General features: G+C 41.2%; 1 protein-coding gene across 1 annotated transcript in view; it reads right to left on the bottom strand.

The window, feature by feature from the left end:
- Positions 1-20996, bottom strand: part of AGO2 (argonaute RISC catalytic component 2) — a 57094-nt gene that overhangs the window by 30656 nt on the left and 5442 nt on the right. Inside the window, exons 2-3 of the mRNA XM_066175493.1 lie at positions 9027-9222; positions 5114-5234 (exon numbers count right to left, since the gene is read on the bottom strand). Of these exons, the coding sequence (XP_066031590.1) occupies positions 5114-5234; positions 9027-9222 (317 nt within the window). The remainder of the gene's footprint in view (positions 1-5113; positions 5235-9026; positions 9223-20996) is intronic.

Here is a 20996-nt window from a genome sequence, read left to right as displayed (position 1 = left end):
TGAATGTTTTGTCTAAAAAACAGCGGCAAACTACATTGTTGTAAATTACTTCAGCCAATTACTGGTAATTACTTGTAATGCTGATTTCTCCTCTTTCATAAAACAAAGGAAGTCTGAGCACCAAAGTTTTTAAGCCGACTAAAATTAAGGCTTGTCTGAAATGATCAGGAGGTCTGACTCAGGGGTGACTACAAGAAATAACAAGATCAGAGTATCCTTTGTGCTGGATACAAACAAAAATGTTGCCTTTTCCCCTGCTAGGGAGCTTGCATTTAAATATAAAAAGCATACACTTAACTGTAATTAGTAAAAATAATAGGTGGCTAATAGCAAACTGCTATCTGCCAGCATCTGGTCTCTTGCAACAATTTGCTTCTTTGGTCCAAAAATAGGAAGGAAATATAAAACACAAATAAGAAACCTTCCCGCGTGCCCCCAAAAATGAGCTGACCATCTACAGCAGGCACACAGAATTAATATTACAGCTGAATCTCTCCTCCAGCACAAACATCACTCCCCAGGGAGACTCGAGCAGAGGAAGGAGCTGCACAGCTGTGGGAGAGCAGTGAGAACTCAGTCTAATCCTGGGGTCACTGCCGGGAGTCTGGCCCAGAAGGTCAACCCTGCAGAAAGCTCTGCAAAGAAAGGGACAGGTCTTCAGCTCACACAGGCTGGAAGCTTTCCATGAAGTCTATTTTCCACCACCACACCATCACAAAGTCCTCAACTTGCATCTCATTTACAGCAGAGGGAAGATGTCTGCCACACCTGACCTGTATTTTCCTCTAAAACTCTCCCCCAAATCAAGTTTCAGCATTCCTGCTTGAGTAACCTGGTCTAGTGGAAGCTGTCCCAGCCCATGGCAGGAGCTCGGAGCAGGTTTAAGGTCCCTTCCCACCCCAACCACTCTATACTTATTCCCAATACTGGCAATACACAATTCATCTGATTCTTAAACACTTCAAAGCCCTTAATTTAAAAAAAAAAAAAAAAAAAAAAAAAAAAAAAAAAAAAAAAAAAAAAAAAAAATTAATTTTACTTTTTTTCCTTTCCTGGTTATCAATTTACAAAATGCCTTCACCATGATGGAATGGTGAAGAGGAACCTGTGTTGCAGTACCCTTGTCCCTGGTGGAAATAAAAGGCCCAGGATTGAAGAATTTCTATTCCAGGTGCCCAACTGCAAATACCAGTAAAAGTCAGCAGAGCTGTGACTGCTGAATTTGGTCCAAAACAGTTTTTGCTGCTGTGTCTAACTGCAAATGAGTTGAATTAGGAGTCACTGCTAAAATAAGGAAGGTTTAAATATAACTTCCCTGTGTTTTTTTGGTTTTTTAACTAAATATCTCACCCTATTAAAAAAAATCATGAAAATATAAAAAAAATGTTCTTAATCCACAGCCCACAACCCAAAGTTCACATATGCTTTTAGACAGTGCTAATCAGAATTTTTCCTCCCTCAGTAATATTTTATTTATCCCACTCTGTACTTTTGAGGACAAATGAACACACTGATGTTTGGCAAAGTAAGCAAAAAAGGAAAAAATTAGGACAAAATAGTTATAGATGAGAATTTTATTATGTCCTTTACTCTTAGGGATAAATCTTAAAGCAAAATACAAGACTTGCTTTATTCTCTATCCCAAAAAAAAAAAAGTTTAAAATGTCAGGATGCTACCTGGTCAACCTACTGCTAAATTACAACAAAGTTGACAATTTTGCAGTTAAGGGAGTTAAATGAAAGGGCTTTCACTGTAAGGATGTGAAAAATCATTAAGCCTGTAGAAAAATTTCAAAGCTGTTCTTAAAAAGAATAGGTCTTGAAGCTGATGTGGTCTGAATGACTCACACAAATCAGCATTATCACTGTTTTTAAAAAAAATAAAGATTAAACCTGACCATGGGTTTCTGAGGAATTCTTAGTATTTCTTCTTCTCCATAAAATAAATGCAACATCACATGATTATTTTACCCTGCTCTGAGCATACAATGTACCTTTTCTCTATTAATCCAAGAGCTTTTCCTTCCCAGGGATTCAGAGGAAAACAGATTAACAACAAACTATGGATGTTGGAAAGAGCTCTGCTTCTGTCATGTGCAGAGTCTTTAGCAGTACCTCAGAGAGGCAAGGTCAGAGGAGTAAGTCTGTGGCCACTGACAGAATTAACATTTTCCTTCTGGAAAAGGGAGTAGCAGCAGGATTTCTGTATCAAACTGCTGCTCTGTTCATTTGTAATTACTGCTTTTCTAATAAATGACTAATGAAGATGCAGGTTAAGATACATCAGTTGCTCTTGAAACTTGCTAGGTGAGAAAACTTCCAAGTTCAGGCAAAATTAAATTCCAGCTTACAACTGCAGAAGGATATCTTAGGGAAACACACAAGCAAAGGAAGAATTGAATACAAAGCTACAAGGAAAGAGACTTTTAATATCTTCCTAACGTCACAGTGTCCTAAACATTTCTTTCTCCTCAATGGGTACAAGCAAAAACTAAGAAAATATCATGTTAATACTGACATATTCCATATTTGTTCTAAAAGGTCTAAATAAAATGAAGAAACGGAAGAGTGAAAATAAGGTACACCAAGGAAGGAATGAAAACAGATTTGATAACCACAAAAGCCAAGCAGAAAAGTATTTGTATAAAAGAAAAAGTTTTAAAAGAAGCAGAGCTGCCAGCAAGGACAAAAAAAAACCCACAAGGCCAGAACAATCACTACAAACAAGAGATGAGGACAGAGTACATTAATTAACTTAAAAGAGCCACAGGAGGGGGAAAAACCTTGGCAATTTGGTGTCAGCCCTCTGTTTAGCATCAGTTTTTCCACTACCAATGCATACTGCAAGTCAGTTAAGATCTTCCACATAGATTAATCATTGTATGTTCATTAATCTTTTCAGTATGATCCTAAATGTAATCAGATGTGCAGTGAACTTGCTGTATGTTATGTACAAAACAGTCAAAAAGGAAAAAAAAACACTAAAGAAACCTAATCTAATTATGCTGGAGGAAAGTCCTAATACCTACAAGCTTTATAGTGGTTTAAATCATGCTTAAACCAATTTAGCACCATGTAAAAATTTCCTTCATTAAGCTAAATTTCCCCATGTCTGATTTAAAACAGCTAAAGATTTATCTCTATTAGCTCTTTCCTCCAGGGTAATGTTAATATACGTAGAGCAGAACAACTGACAAACCCCTATAACCATGGGAAATAGGCAAAAAATAGGAGTTTATTGACAGTGAGCCTAGATGTGAGCCACAGATGAAACCACCTCGTGCTAAACTCCACTACAAACACTCCTCAGTGACCACCCACTCCAAATGATGACCATTCTGGCAAGATTGGCAATGGATGAGAGGATTTCTTGGATGAGGTGTTCCTTCTGTGCCTGCTGACGGAACAGGACTCCATTCCTGATGTTCTGGAGTTTAAAGCTCACATACACTAAATTATACATGGTAAAACTGAAGCCTAGGGACAGTGTGGCAGCAGGAAATGCTCTTGATGCCCCAATTCCTTTGTGTCCCTATAAATGAACATTGTAACCTACACCTGGGAAAAAGCTGACTCAGAAGATTTTGTTAACTCTGTTCCACTCAAAACGGTTATCAGAGCAAGGAGGGTCAACTTGCATCTCATAAAGTCTCATTAGGTTTGAGGATTAATTTGATCCCTGTTTATCATGTACAAATAAACCATTTCTTATTTACCTTTACTTATTAAATACAGAACTTCATACTTGTCATAACATACATTGGCAGTCATCCACTTCTAAAGCATTATAAGGCAACTCTGCACATATCCAGAGTTGTTTAACACCCTAAGAGACTCTCACCAAGTGTCCTTCCACCTTTGGCAAATGCTTTGTAGTCTTGTGTGCTGTATCTGTAGGAACTGGAATATTGTATGTGAAAGCAAGGGGAAAAAAAACACTAAGACTTTTAATGATTCCTTTATAGTTTTCCCAGACATTACCTTATCAGTTAATGAAAAGTAATTAACACTGGAGTAGAAACTGGCCTTTTCTGCACGGCATTCACTTAAATTGAGAGGAAATAAAAATCACACATAAGAGATTAAGAGCTCGATTCAGGTAGAACTATTAACTATGTCAACCACTGCACAGGCATCCAATATGAGACAGCAAACAACAGCGTGAACTATTCTATAGCTGCTGAATTTCAGAGGGCCTGAATGATCCCCAGTTTCCACAATGCTCTGTATTTCTCTACCCCTTTATGTTTTATTTTTGTCTACTTAAGTTGTAATCAACTCCTATGAGACAGAACAGTCCTCCCCTGTAACTGCGCACTCCCAGCAGAAGGGGACTACTGCAGTACCCACAAGGATTGTGCCCTCCCTCAGGGACTCACCTAAACAAAACAAAGGCACAGAAAATTCAATCTGGTATTAGATCACAGATGCACAGGCTAAATCATTTTCTAGGGCTTGCGTGCCAGCATGTTCCAACAGAGTCCCTTCCACTCCAGCAGTCAATGGGCACAGGAGCAGCCACAAGCAGAGCCCCAAGAGGTCACCGCCCCACCGGGAGCTGGCAAACACAACCGAGTCCCCTCCAGCTGCCCCGGGGCAAAGATTGCAAGTGATTACCTGTGCACTGTAAATTAATTTGGCTCTCAGTGATCAAGGATTAGGGAGGAGTGGCTCCAACACAGGCAACAGAGATGGAGGAGCTTCTTTCAGCTACTGATAGTGAGAATAAGCCTAGAGTGGGCCTTGATGAGATTAGCGAGGTGACACAACAGCTTCTTGCTGCCCGGAGCAGTTATTTGCCCTCCTCTCTCCCACACTCAACTGTGCTCTCCCTTTTTTCCCACTCTGGAGACTGTCTGCTGTCTGGGGCAGCTGATCCAGCTCCCTAAAGTAGCAGAAAGCACACCAGTAGGGAGAATTGGTGAGGGAGGAACGAAGGGATAGCAGCAAGTTCACACTTGTGTCCTGGCAAAGCACACCCTGAGCAGAGTGGCAACAATAAAGACATCTATTCCAGAAAGAGAAAATCAGAAAATCAGTTTCTGTTAGTTATTAGAAATATTCTGCAAATACCACGTTAAAATCTCTCGAATTTTTTCTATTTAAAACTTACTTTATCTCTCCCAATGGGAAGTGGCATAGCTGTATAAAGGTTTTTTCTTCCATCAAACACTGGTTTGCGATCCCCAAAAATCTGGGTTTTAAAGTGCTGAACCATATGCTCCACTATTTCCCTGAAAATGCAAAAAGATTAAGTTAATCCAACTTTTTACTTTGAATGTTAAGTAGCAGACAAGTACTAACACTAATATTTACCAACAGAGGCATTAGGTAAATGAAAGGGTTGTCCACTCCTGCCTATTAAAAGCAAGATTTGTTTGACTGATCTGAACTGAAAGCAACCTTTCCACAAACTAAACTGTTTTCTTGAAACTGCTATTTTTAGGGGGTTTTGCGGGTATAAACTTTGCTTCCGCTTTTCTGTGACCTACTGGAAGTGGTGAAGTGAAAGCTCACGCTTTCTCAAGCTCAAAACAAGAGGTGTGTGGTAGATCCTGGGGCTTCAGCTCCCCTGTCCTACAGCCCTTTCTGCAGAGATCCCTGGACCAAAAGCTCAGCAGTCTGAGCAGCTTTCAAAAAAATCATTATCCCAGCTTACAGCCCCACAGTGTCAGGACAGCAGTTTATGCCAACAATGATAGTAAAACATTTTGCAGCTCCCTGAGAAAAATGGTTTTTAAATGCTTTTTTTTTTTCCATACACACAACAAAGTTGGGATCCATCCAACAGGAGTGGGTATGTGCATTCAGTGGTGCTGTGAATATTAAAAGTACACATTCATTTAAGAGTAGCTGGAATTAGGTTCCATTTTTGTATGAATGGGGAAACCACTCACACAGCTCTTGTCAAAACACGGTGTTTATACACCCTGGTCACCCAAAGGAGTTTAGCAGTCAGTGAGAGGTCAGCTGGAATAATATTCTTTGATGCCAAAGGCCTTTTGGTCCCAATGTCCCAGAGAGACATCCTTCAGTCTACCTGTAATACCCAAAATCCATCAGCAGGCCGCAATCTTAACACACAGTCAGGGGCAAAAGGGCATTAAGAGGTTAAAGTGTCACAGAAAAGAAACCACTGCTCCTCCAGCACTGCTGACAACCACCAGCTCACAGATGCTGCAGGTTCATGCACCCTGACTTGGCAAGGTAATTAACCCAGCACTCAGGTAGGTATCACAGTGCTGCAAAATCTGAAATGTAACTGAACTCATTTGAGAAAAGAATTAAGACTGTTTTAATAGGCAATTTCTTTGCTCTGTCCCGGGGTTTATCTTAAAATAAGATGTGGCCACTGAAAGAAACTCTGACCTCCTGCAAAGCATGAATCAAAGCTGACCCAGTAACATCTGCCTCAGGTCTGCAGGGTCTGACTGAACAAGTGTGTAACTGGGAGGCTGGGAGGAAGAAGGTACTTTTCAACCTTGAGTTTCAGATTGAGCATGGAAACCCCGCGCTCCTGAGCAAGTTCTTCTGACTGTAAACTGCTTTATATTAAAAATGAACACTTCCACTTAATTCATGTTTTCAAGCTTCAGACCACATCCACAATTAGCAATGGTGCTTTCTCAGCTGTGGGTGGAGACATTTTTATGAAAAATGAGCTATTTTCTCCATGCAGAGTTAAAAGGAGAATTATTTACCACTTCACTAACTTCAGCCCTTTGGGAAGACTGTTCTACCAGGCTCATGCAAGCTCACCAAGAACACTGAGCTGGCAATGCAGGCAGAGTTCACCTTGTACAAATCCTCAAAAATTAAACTGAAGTCACTCCCAGTGCAGAACCAAACTCACATTGCCCACTCTGCCTCTCCAGCTACCCAAACAGATCTGGCCTTTCTGCCACATGTACAGAATTGCAGCCAGACTGTATTAATTCAGGAGCACCTTGTTCCAGCTGTGTGTTTTCCAGTCCTGCTCCAGCTCATGTCTCAGTGTGGAACTTGCCTGTACAGTGGATACACCCTGCAGTGGGGTCTGCAGGGTCACAGTACAAGCTGGAGTAAAACTGAAGAACAAAGCTGACACAGAGATGAGGGAGTAGAGCAAAAAATAAAATATCGCTCTCTCTTTTCTAGAGGTTGTGTCGTATAAAGCCATGATAAAAACTACTTACTATATACATGTGCATTATATAGCCAGAATGCTAGAAACCTGTAAGCCAGCTGCAAAAAAACATCATTCAGAACTGGATTACATGTGCATCCTGCATAATCCTATATATATATATATATATATATATATGTATATTTGCACACACAGAAATACAGCTATAGACATAGGATCCAAAGGTCACAGCTCACAAAAACCCAGGCACAGGTGAGTACAGGCACATCTACAGAATAGAGCAGTAGGCACTCGAAATAAAACACGCTTCAGTATGTGAATCCAAATTGTATTCCTACCACACTGCACTGAGAAACATCCACCACACCACTGCTGAATGCATCTGTGGCATCACTGCTTATTGCAAAAGGCATTTCATGTCTGTGATCTGTATCTGCTACTGTCACCACAAGAGGAGTGACTAACCTGACCAAGCAGAGAAAGACATTAGGTGGCACTGGAGGAAGAACCTGCTACTGAATAGAATTTGCCTTTGCAGTGAGAAAAACTGCTTTAGGTTTTGTGGCAAGCGTTCCCAGACTGGAGTGTAAGGGAGGTGCTCACACAGAAAACACACAGGACCTGAGCAGCACTTGACTCCCAGAGGAGCTGCAGAGGCAATCTGGATCAGGCAGCAGCAGCTGGGCAGAGCTGGAGTGGTGGCAGGGGTAGCAGTTAAGGAAAAAAGTGACTGCTCCAATGCAGTGCCCCAATGCAGAAAGAGCATCTCAGTGACATCAGCAGCTGCCCTTGGGCAAGAAGAGAGTTCAGCTTCATACACTTAACAATGCTGTTTACTTTTAAAATTAACCTCAGCTCTCAACTAGCTGAAAAATTAAACTTATAATAAATCACCACAGAAAGAAAAAAAAAAACAAAAAAACCCCAAAAAACAGGGCAGCAAAGCACAGTGATGCTGCTTTGTGAAAACACTATCATTACCAACTCCTTCGTGTAACAATGGAGAATGCCCTCAGGTTTATTAATTCACACTAGGAAATCTGTGGCTTTCGGGTGGCTTTTTTGACTCCACACTGTTTATTTTCATGACTGCATATTCCACCCATGTGACCTTTTTTAACAAAGAAAGGCTTTGCTCTTGAATATATAAACAGGCCATTCCAATCCTCTACAGTCAAGGTGTAGTTATGATGATGACACTTGTGGTTTCCAGTCGATGCCAAGTCTCATTCTCAAGTTTCACTTCTGGCAATGCCGCTCCTTTTTCAAGTCAATGAAGTTGCACACTCTAACAGGGCACAGATGCCACAGGCAAGACCCAGCTGCTTGTTTCCCTGGAGAGCTGAGCTGTGTTTTCACCTTGCTATCTGTTTCAGGAGCATAATTTTCCCTTACATAGAATATAAGGGAATATATACTGATGAAGGATAATTTCTTACCTGCTTCAGTAAAGCTCCATAATCCTCTCCCACAAACAAATGGGTTTTGTCTCCTCTTGTGAGTAGGGAAAGGTGGGAAAACAAGGTGGTGACACCAGCTCAGAAAGGAGCTGAAGGACTTCAGCCAACTACACTCCAATACTTAACCAGGTAACAATAAATCATTTTTATCAAGTTGGTTTATACTGACCCAGCTTCAACAGAGCTAATACAGCTTATCCACCTGCTACCAGTGGCTCCAATCAGCAGCATCTTAAGATTCTGACAAAATCAATCCAACCAAAGACTTGGAGGAAAAAACCAAAAAGGATATGCATATCATGTTCATGGAAGTGATCAGTAAAATCCCTGATTAAAGCCAGACACATCTTCACAGCCATCAGTGAGGGCACCTGGCTCCAGCTTTTTCAAAGAAAAACAAGACTGCAGAAAAACTGAGGAAAGGCAAAGTGCAATGTTACCTGTTAACTCTTCTTGGACATTTTTCTGGCTTTATATCCAATTCATAATGGTAGATATCTATTTTAGGAATGTCCATTTCAAAGAAGTTGGCCTGCAGTTTGATTGTTCTCCCAGAAGTGCCAAAATCTGGTCGAGGAGGAGGTTTAAAGGCATATCCCTGTATTGGTGGTGGCAACGGGGGAGGAGGTGTGAGCACTGCAAAAGAGAGAAAGCACAACTTAGCCATCAGCTGTCCCAAATTCCCCTTTCAGCAAATTTGCAGGCTATTGGACCAGTGAAGCCCAGCACATTTAAACCATGACTTTTTAAACAACCCAAAAAAATTTTAAAAGCCAAAACCCTGCTTCCAGGAGACCATGAATCATTTTTTCTCTTTCTCATGCTGGTTCATAATTTATTTCCTCGCCCCAATTACTGAAAAAAATCTTAAAATCAGTTGCATTTTCCTATACCACAGGTCAGCTGGGTGGGAATTTCACAGGCCAAGCAGGAAGCCAAGAACCAAGTACCTTCCTTGCAGGGAGGAATCTTAATTTTCAAACAGATCTAACCACATCTATTTGAGCAAACACCTATAAAATGGAGTTTCCAGCACTTTCCTCCATGCTGCAGCTCACTGCAAAATCCTGTATTAGAACTAAACTATATCCTACTGCTTCCTTCACACAGAAAACAGAGCAAACACTCTACTGCTGCTGTGCTCAATTCTTGAGCTCAAACATCAGCTGTTGCTCAAAGTGAAGCAGAAGCACAATGGCTGCTTGCTGTTGTTCCAGTCCAGGAAAGTCCATTAAAAATCCACAGAAATGTGTGTAAGGTACCAACTTGGGTATTTGAAACTCCTGCAGCCCCAGTGCTCAGGTGTTCTGTGCTCTGGAGCAACAACAACTTGCAGAAAAATCTTCACATGTGAAATAACCCAGGAGGTTCCTCATTACTTATGTAAGAATCCAGGAGTGGTTTCCTAAGATTATCAAATTCAGTTCTCTGTTAGCACCAGAAACAATTCACATCCCTTCATTGCCAAATCAGTCACCACTTTTCCACCCTGGCTTTCTCTACTGGAAAGCTGTTCCAGAACTGTGATGCTCTAATGCTCAGAAAATGTCCTTCCATTTTTATTTATTTGTTGGCAGGCTATATTCGGTGGCCTTCAGATTGAGTACTCCTGACTGTACTTCTGGATTTAAACCAAATACCCATTTAATACTAAATTCTAGGTTATACTCCTCCTGTTAGTCCCTGCTCATAAATCAGGCTTCATCATTCTCATCCTTCCAGTCATTTTTCCTGCAGAGGACTAAGTGATAACCACACTGGGGCTTCCATCTCTCAAGTGAAAAAGGCAGATTAATGAGCCCTAGACTGCTTTTGCCTGCTGTACCACTGCCTTGTAAAGGCCATCCAGTGACCACTCAGGGCATGAGCACCTATTTCAGTTACTTACGATCATCTCCCAATTCCCTATTCACACCCAGCTACATTGTCTTTAATATATCTACTTTCCTAATCCAAATCTATTAACCTGCTTTCCGAATGATGCTCAGATTCACCTTTTCCTGACAATGCCTCATACACCACCATGAAATTTCACATACTTATTCCTAACATTTATGCAGTGTTTGCTAATGAAATAATAAGACCATTCCCAACATTAGTAGCATCAATTCCCCAATTTACCCCTCAACAATTCCCAAGGCCAGTTTCCCACTGATGAGTACCTCCCTATTTTTACCACCCTACTAACAGTCAGCACCAATTTCCCCGTTCACCAGATATTTACTCAGATTTGACACTAGGAAAATGATACAGGGTTTCTGATCTTGTCTCCCAAACATATTCTACAGCACCCATCCTTTTAATTCGGCTACTGAAATCCAATTTCCTTTTCCCCCTCCCTTTTATAAACATTGCTATTAAAGACTCTGGTTCTCCAACACTAACTCAATCAACACATTAAAGTCGCTTCTTGCTGAGGATCTGCATTTCCATAAAACTTCACGTTTCAGTACTTCAGTTTTGCCTTCAATGGCAAGATTGCAATTTTCATTTGAGTATCATTCATACACGTTACTTTTGCAGTGTCAACAGCTGCCCTGAAGAATGGAGCTAAATATCACCTTAGCTCTTATCTGTAACCCAGTCTTGCCACTAGCAGCTCATCTGCCTCTGCATCTGACCTTACCTACCTCCATCCCTCCAGGCAAGACAAAGCACACAGCTCACTGATTCTGCTCAACCTTTGGCTTCTTATTTTTGCTGAATTTCTACACATCCTGACTTCTGAGACATCAATTTTCAGCTTTTCCCAACACTTCCAGGCCCTCTGTTGACTTCACATTTTTCTGATGGTGATTAACTGGCTCAGTCACCATATCCCCATGTCTGGTGTGAAAAATTCACAGTGTCTGTGGCATTCAGTGGAAAGAATCCTCTGCTGTGGATAGGACCCCTAACAAAGCTATTGATAGCATTTTCACTACAGCTGGGAAGTAACAGAAAAAACACTCCCACAAATATTTGTACTTGCAATACACCAAAGGTTTCTGTGATCCTCCTCCAAATTTGATCAAGATGATGTGCACAAAGCAGCCACCTCTACTCCTCCAGAATCCTGTTTGCCATCACTTCCACCTCCCCACCCCTCCCAAAATCTTAAAATAATCTGTCTACCACATACGTTTTCAGTCACTCTGCTGCTGAATCCTTTACAGATCATCACTGCACATATTTTTATTTCCATCTTTCCGTTACGGAACATTCCCATTTGAAATTTATGTCCTAGTCATTAACTTTATTCTGTGATTTTTGTGTATTTCCATGATTCCCATAACACCACCCATTATAAAATATTTTAATTTTCTGTCCAGGCTCCTGTATTTTAACAGTTCCATTTCTTGTTATCCACACTCTGCATTCCAATGCCTTACCACTATTACCTGGCCAACTGTTATCAATATATTGATTTCCCTTCTCCTTCCTGATGATTTTTATGCCTTCTAACATTTCTGCATCTACTGCCACATGCTAATTCCACTGCCCTTGTTCTTCTGTGCCAGACTTGGTACATCATGACCAATTTTCAAAATGACAAAAATATTAAACTTAAAAAATTGGAAGTACAAAGAGAAGCATGATGGAAGGGGACACACAACCCCACAAGCTATGCTGCCAAATTAAGTAATTGTGCAATTAAGCAACACATCTACCCTCTGTTTTAAAATGGGATTGTTTAGTGCTTCACAGGGGTGTAACAAAGCCATATCTGTAAGTGTTCAGGGATCAACACGAACACATGTTGCTCAACATCACCACTGCATTCCTCCACTGGAGTTTTAGTGACAAACAGTGAATAAAAGTGAGGGTTCAGCCCCATTTTTGAGAATAAGATGAAATGCTGAGAGAAGCACAGACTCCTGGGGAAAGATGTGAACGCAGTTTTATGACCTGCATTACTCAGAGAGATAAAAAAAGCACCAAGCTGCCCAGAAAGCAGGACCACTGTCACCCTCTATTTCATCCTACATAGTTTTTTTCAATTATTTGGGTTTTATGATCCAATTAAAGAGAAAGAAAAAAAAGAAAAAAAAAAAAAGGTGGGGGGAAGCTATTTCTGGCTCAACTCCCAAAGCAAAACTTATTTAGGGCAGGGTGTTGCTTCAAGGAGATAAGTACTGTTTATTAAACAGCAGCAGTGACCTGATAAGTGCTCAACCTACATTTCTGCCGCCTAAAACAGACACGTATGTGTCAACTACAGCACCGAGGGGTGGGAACCGAACTCCAGGGGGGAAAAACTAAATATTGCAACCACTGAGTTAAATTCACTTTTTGGATTCCTGCCTCAAATTAAGAAAGCAAAATCAAAACTATCTTGTGTAGAACTTCTTACAGCTAGCAGCTATGAAGGACAGAATCACAAAATACTGGATTTGGTGCTGACAGAACACAGAAATAAGGCCTGACCTATCATAACATGACAGAAGCCTTCAGCCTTGATCAGGAGGTACAATTGCTGCATTCAAAGTGATTCAGCTGCCCTGTTCAAACACTCCTGCAAAACTCCTATCATTCACCCGCTTTTAAATGCAACAGAAGCTGGAATACAGGAATATTTTCCTTAGTGCCAAGGTTCCTACTAGGAAGCTTTTGCAGCCTGGTGAGGTGTGTTACAGAGCATAGCACTGGACATCTGAGCTGGAAGTGATGCCCTGCCCAAGGAAACGTGCCAAAATTCATGCAGAGACACCTTCATGAGCACAGATGCTGCTTCTGGAGGCAGTCCTTCAAAGCATTGGAAAATCTACATGCATTCCTGGATTTTACTTTTAAAGTGCTGTCAAGGAAAGAAGGGATTAGAAAAAAGATGAAAGACTAATAAACTGGAGCATCCATGTGATAAGTATTGGAAGCTCCTCACTCATTTGCCAGATGATAAAATGAATAATGAGAACATTTCAGCCTTGATATGATGATTGAGACCATCAAGAGCCCCATTTTCAAGGTGTGAATTAAGGTGAGCTGGGTGTGGAATAATGTATACTGTCTTTAGGCTTTTATCAGGAAAGAAACCAGACTTCCTATTATAATTCATCCCATCTACATAAACTAAATGTTCATAGCTATCAATCTTAAAAGCAGCAATTTCTACAAAAAAAAAATCTGGAAAAGACAGATATCAGTCTTGTGGCAGCTTTATGAAATGAAATTAGCAATCAAGCAAAATTACTCTGTCAAAAGATTGGGGGGGGGAAAGGTGGCAGCAGAGGAAAGCTGGATAATCACAGAAATGCTGTGTTAGTAGAAATAAGTTTTGCTAATTGAAAACTACGGCAAGCACAAGGCTGGCTGCTCTTATTCCTGCACATTACTGAGGATCAAAATCAGAGATAAAAGTGATTCAGGGAGTGAGCAGGCCAAGACACTCCTAGTCTGTAAAAGGTGCTAATGAGGCACACACTTTGACAGGCTTCTATTCCAAAACCCACACAATTTTGTAATGATGGTTTTTCAGGACCGTGCGCTCCACAACCATTTCCCAGACTTGGAGCATTCATTTCTTTTGTCCTTCACCATTTTTTAAAGCTTAACTGCTGGCCTGCTCAGCATGCTGGAAGTGCTGCCAGTCAGCATTAAACTTGCACATTGGAGATTTTTTAGCAAAGAATTATGCAATTTTAAAGTGCAGTCAGAGGCCTAATGAGTTACTAAATAAGAAGGGGCCAAACGGGTTGCATAGAAGGGCTTGTCGACACAGGAAATCATCTGAGCATAATTACACCAGTGCAATTATATCAATAAGTTTCCTTGTGTGGCAAGTCCTAACTCATATCTAATAATCAGGTGATGTTTTCACAACTCTCAGTAGGTTTTAGCATCGGGCTCATGCAATCTACGTCTGCCAAGGGGAAGACTCTCCAAAACCATTTTTCTAAAAATATATAATCTCTAAATGAAACTAAAGTGAAGGAAGCTTTATTTGAAAGGATCACTTTGGGTTAAGGTTTCCAGTATCAGATAATGGGGCTGCTCTTCCAGATCATCACAAAAGGTGTTTTAGGTACAACCACTGTGCACATTCACTGCTGCCTCCAGGTCAGCCACTGATGCCATCACACAGATCCAGCGAGGATGCAACCTTTGCTCCTTGGGCAGAAAAGGGATTTAATAACTTGTCCTCAACTACTGAGCAGCTCTTCTGCCTCCAAAACTGCAGGAAATAAATAAATGATAGATGTGTTCATCATGACCAGGTTAAAAAGAACCAAGATCGGCAAAAGGAATCGCCTCCAGCAGCTGCTGCAGAGGAGCAGAGGATCATGAACACAGAACAACAGAGGTGGGAAGAAACCAGGCTGACTTGTCAAGTTCTGAATATCTTAAAGGACAAAAGTTTCCACAACACTTCTTTCAATCTGTTCCACCCCCATGGTAAAATAAACTTGCCTTCTACGCAACTGGAGTTTCCTGTGCTCCAGCTTCTGCCCTGTTCTGGTGCACCTACCACAAGTCTGGCTCCATCTGCTCCAAAGGTTCCCCTGAGCCAGCTGGAGAAGCTGGAAGAGCACCCTTTCCTCTCCTCCTCCTAAGACTCAAAACATCCGACTCCCTTCACCTCTTCCGGTGTGCCACCTGCTCCTTCCCCCCGTGCCCTGTCACAGGGCTTGCAAAAGGGTCATGTCCCCTTCTGGAAGTGCTCTTTGGAGTGGGAGGAAAGGAGACTTGGAGAGGGGAGACCCCACACCAGGGGAAGCAGGATTTCCACAAATAGTTATTTAACTGCCAGTAATAGAGGGAGTTCAGAAAGAATGTGGAAAACACCCAGTACAGATCCTTGACAGGATCTGTGCAGAGTTTTTATGTATTTTAGTCACACATACACAGTCAGAGCAAGAAAAACAACCCAGGGATTTCAGCCTTTTCTTTTTAGAACCCAACTACAGAAAAACTTGGGGCTGTCTTCAAGTTCTCTGTAACTTCTGGCTTTCTGTTAAGAACCGTTAGGGAACGATAGGAGAGAGGCTGGCAGTGTTTTCTGTGAGATAAGGGAAACCCAAAGCTGCAGCTCCTAGTCCCTTGATATTTTGGGGGCAGAGGAATCTAGATGGAACCTGTAAGTCTGTCTGCTGCTCATGAAAGCTGTTTTAGAGCAAGGAAACCAGAAGCTCTTCAGCCAAGCTATACAATTCTTGATTAGATAATGCACAACAAAAAAATGTTACTGACTTATCTCTTAATCTCCAAGAATTCAACAAACCACAAGGACAGCAGAGGAGATGATGTAATCAGATTTTCAGTTATCATTTTTGACAAAGCCTCTTTCTAAAGGTTCTTCTGGTCTCCCAGTGAGCAGCTACCACTTTCTAACCACAGCACATTGCACATGCCAAGGTGGATTAAAAAAAAAAAAGGGTTGGTTTAATACTGATGAGCAAAAATGAACAAGTTGTCCTCATATTTGGTCATATTTAAAGTCCCTTGCATGACTGCTGAGATGTTTGATGCTACTCTGCCAAATTGCTTCCAATTCCTTACTGCTATAGTATGAAACTAAATACCTTAACAGAGAGTGAAAGTGTCAGATAAACAGCAATGTCTTCATAACTGTAATCTCATTATGTTCAGTAGACTACTCCAAACACCGTTTTATTGAATAATTGTCACTTCCTGTGAAAGAATTCAAGCAAGATTAACTCTCAAGTCAATCCTTCTACCTGCTGAAAGATGTCCCTGCCCATGGCAGGCAGGTTGGACAGGGTGATATTTAAAGGTCCTGCACAACCCAACCCATTCTATGATGATTTTGTCTGGAACAAAGAGTCAGTTACAGATCTGCAGCTCCCTCGGTTATCCTGATGCCTTTCTGACCTCTGTAAGATACAGACATGATCTCTTCAGGGTGCCAGGAGTGATGTGATCCCCTGAGACCTGAATCACTCCCAGACACCAACGGTGTGAGCTGCAGTCACAGAAGTCACAGACCAAAGAGAGAGGCGAGACATCAACCCAGCTTGCTTTTAAGTCAGGACCGTATTTTAAAGAATATGTAAGAACAAAAGAACTGAAGAGAAAGAGATCAAAGCTCCAGCAGAAAGTAGCAGACAAGAAACTAAGAATGGTTCTTTCCAGCCCACAGGCTGCATCTGGATAATGTCAACTAGCAAAGGACAACAAGTGTTAGTACTTTGCTTTCCTCCCACATTCTCCTTGCAACCTTAACCTTCAAAGTCAGCCTCCAAATTTTTGAATACCAACAAGCTGCTTCTCACCACCTACAAGTGGGGTGAGCAGTGGCAGAGCACCATCAGAGCACCCAAAATGCAGAACTTCCATCCTCAATGCTCACAAACCAGGTGCCTTAACCGATCCCTGCACATGGAATTTTACCAAGTCCTACCACAACCCTTCTGAAGGGCCACAGAGAAATGCTTTTAATTACAAGCTGCAGATTGAATTAAGTCACCCAAATAGCAAGCCTCATCCAAACAATGGAGGGATGCTGACGGCTTCCCCACAAGTCAGCAGCCCAGTTTGAAGTTAAATGTGAATTCAAAGTACAAAATAACTCCATCTTCAGACAAACCTCTACTCAATGAAGGGGGAAATGGAGAACATTCTTAGTGCTATTTATCACATTTGACCATCACGATTCATTCCCTTTTCCATGCCTTAGAAAATGATGTTGAACTAATTCCAGATGTCTTTCCTAACAATTAGAAATACAGAATATAATGGCATTTTCTGCATTCATGAAGAGCAATGCTTCCATTCAATACAATCTCTGTTCTTTGCCATTTCAAAAGACCCAAAGTGAATAAACGCATCTTTTAAGAGGGAACAAAAAACCCTCAACCCACCTACTAGTACCTATTGCTCCCTTCAGGCTGCTTCTCCTCTTAAGAAGGTAAAACCAGAAATTCCATATTCACCATCCCACATTACGCTTCCCTTACCCCTTGTTTGCATTTAGGTTAGGAAAGAAATGTGGCTCCCCCTCCTTCTGTAGTACCTGACGCTTGGAATTGCGCAGAGGTGTAGGAAACAGCCTAACCCACCCTTCACTGTGTTTACTTGTTTCCATTTTGAGTCACTACAAGGCTGGTAATGCATGACTTCTTCGTACATCAGGACTGACCCTCCCAAAAAATTTAACACACAGCCTGAAGTTTCCATCACTACTTGGTGTGAACATGAGACAGATAAACAATTCCATTCAGTCCCCAGGAGGCACAGTAAATCCAGCTGCTGCCAGGTGCAGGGCTGAGCTCAGCAAGGGGTACACGGCCCCAGCCCCATCATTAGGTACTTCAACACCTTCTGCACACACCAGCTGCCATCACACAACACCAGGAGAACTGTACAGCTCACCCTGACACCCCATTACCTCCACATCTCAGGCTTTCAGAGATATTTTTTTTTTCTTCCTCAGAAATAGTAAGAACTGGTCTCTGCATTACAGCCCACGAGCGGATACTGGACAGATTAAACCCCCTGAACCAGAGTTCTCAGCAATGTTGCTCCCCCAACACTTTTCCCTTCCCCTGCCAACACACCCCACTACTCTCCTGCGTTTTCAGAGCCATCAGTGCCCACATGCACACCAGCTCCGCTGAATTAACGAGTTCTAATGGCTCGGGCTCTATTCCATGGCCACTGGCATGGTCTGCCATGGTTTTCCTCACCAGCTGGGAACTGGTGCCACAGAGGCCCCAGATCCCCGTTCCCTGTGGGATTCACATTGTGCACAACTTAATGAAACACAGAAGTGATTTGTCCTCAGCTAACTAAAGAAAGAAGCTGGGATGGCTCTGCCTTGAGTTGTACCTTTGCAAGCACATTTCATACCCATACAGACTTTGGCTAGCAGTGGTTTTGTACAAAATCTAAAAATTAAAAATTAAGTTGTCTTCGTTCCTAAAAACTTTTTAATATACAGAACTCAACTGCAGAGCTGTAACTCAGAAGTACTCATGTCTTCCTTGAAAAAAAAAAAAATCTTTTCCCATACCCACACTAGATTAATCTACAAACACACGAACACTCCCATGGTTCAGTTTCAGAATAGAAAAATTCCCAGTTAAGAGCTGAGGTTATGCTTTATTTTATCATTTCAGATAGTGAAAGCAGCTGTAGCAGCATCTTCACCATGCAGTAGTATCTCCTGTGGTTTCCAGAGATAGGGCTGTGGTTTTCAGCATCACTGCAAAGAGGGCAAAATGCAGGTTCCTAATGGTCGAATAACTGAGATATTACAGAGTGTAGGCTGGCAGCAGAAGTTCCCTATCAGAATTTTTTTTTTCCATTACATCTCAGGGTTTTTTCCTCCACCTGCTTCTTGTAAGCAACTGATGTTCCCATATTACCTGATACAAACTAAAACTCAGCTATGAAAGGTAATAAAAGTCACATAAAAGTTTGCTACAGAGAGGCCTCCCTGAAATTTGATATTAAAGGGAATTTGCAAGTCAAACAATTAGGAAAAAACCCACCACCACTGTATTCTTATCACAGAATGAGACCCAGACAACAAAGCTTCATTTCCTTTCCCTGGTGGGAAGTTTCCTCCTTCTGAAAGAAGCTCTGACTTTTTAAACAACACACCCTTATGCAAATATTCTGAATCCCTATGAGTTATTCCTAAGCATTCCTTCATTAAATGCTGAAGCTCTTCCCAAAATGAAACACACTGGCTCACAGAGAAATTAATTCTTCTGCATTGTCATTTCTGCATGAACCTGGATTTCTTCTCTATTTTATTTTGGTTTTGCTTGTGGTTTGGAGGGTTGGTGGTTTTTCTGGTTTTCATTTTAAACCTATGGCTCTCAGCAGACTTCACAACAGAAACATGTAAGTCAGCAGAGCTGAAGCTGACAAGTATTATTCGAGAAACCTTAGGTTTCACTGGTAGTTAGAAACCACAAACAAGAGAAACCTCCTGTTTTCCCAAAGCCTTGTCCCCCATGAGGATTTCAGAGATGATGGAGGAATATGATGGGGCAAGAGTGTACAACCAAGAGAGAAATTGATAAAAAAAAAGGCCCACAAAAACCAGTAGAAAGGGAGCATTCAGTGCAAACCACAAGCTGCATGAAAGGACAATGAAATAAGTTCATTATCAAAGTCCAGAACACAGCAACATTTAGACAGGAATTCACCCTCAGTATGAACAGACGCCTGTCTTTTAATAGCAAACACTTGCTAAACAAGTTTCAGAATGTATATAATGAAGCCCCAGTAATAATTATGTTTTAAAGCTTTATTCATCTACATGACAGGTTTAACTTCAAACAATTTTTCGATTGATCTAGCTAAGCCAGTGAAACCTCCACTCTTGGGAATTCTTCTAAAATTGGCTTATTTTAAATAAATCTAAATTAACACATCCACACACACTTCCTACTACTAAATTAAAATTTAAATTTCATTATTTTCTCACATTAATGTAAGCTCTTGAGTACATTTCGTGACTCAACTAGGAACTTAAAAAAAGCATTGCTGAGACAAAAAGTTGCAATACTCCGACCTCTGACATGAGCAGCTCAGAGCCACCCACGGGGTCCAACACTGCCAAGGCAGCTCCTCAGTGGCCACTGAAGAGTCACTTTTTTTCTAGACTATATACAAAACCATAAATATCCCTTGACACACGTAAGTTTCAGAAGTGTATTTTCAAACTTCCCAAGATAACATGCTGAGATTAGTTTATTTCTCAAAAAAAAAAGAAACTTCAGTTTTGCTCTGCATCTCCTCTTGTCACACCCAACACAGGCTGGAAGTGACACAAGGAGACATGAAATTCATGTACGGTTTAAACACACAGTCCTCAGATTTAAACACATTTTATTAAGAATATTTTCCACCTTCTGATTATAAAGCAGCTTGTACAAGGGAATTCAATCGGGTTGTGCTCGGAGAGCTTTTGGGAAAAACTGTAGAGCCCAAAACTGCAGAAGTAGAGCCCATAACTGAAGTCATTCTGCGTCTCTGAAAAGTTAAACATTTTAATGCTTCTCCCAAAGACTGCATGACTGCAGAGTTATTAATGTTGGGACCTGGTTGCCAACAACTTCACTGCAGGTAGCAACAAACTCTCATACAAGACACAACACAACTGAGCAGCACTACAAAAAATACAGCAGGAGTAGGAGAGAACAAATTACTCTCACCACACCTGTGATTAAAAAAATAAATTAATCCCTTTCACAACCCAAATAGTACCAAAATTTGGTAGCACTGTGGACAGCTCAATAAGCACCCAATTTAAAAAAAAAACCCTCAAAGCAAGCTTTGGACTGACTTGATTATGCCAGGATCCACAGTATTTACCCATCTAAATTGACGGTTTGTTTCCACCTTGGCTGTGTCCAGTTTTGTGAAGTCATACAGTAAAAAAAAAAAACCCAAACAAAACTTTCCTTCCTAGAAAGCCTCAGCACCAGGTACCACGTGGCTTCACGCTGCAGCACAGC

This window comes from Chamaea fasciata, unplaced genomic scaffold (assembly GCF_029207755.1).
Source record: "Chamaea fasciata isolate MVZ Bird 193981 ecotype frontalis unplaced genomic scaffold, bChaFas1.0.hap1 SCAF_1, whole genome shotgun sequence".
Taxonomy (NCBI): Eukaryota; Metazoa; Chordata; class Aves; order Passeriformes; family Sylviidae; genus Chamaea; species Chamaea fasciata.
The sequence above is the reverse complement of the archived record's forward strand: the minus strand, read 5'-3'. Positions and strand labels throughout refer to the sequence as shown.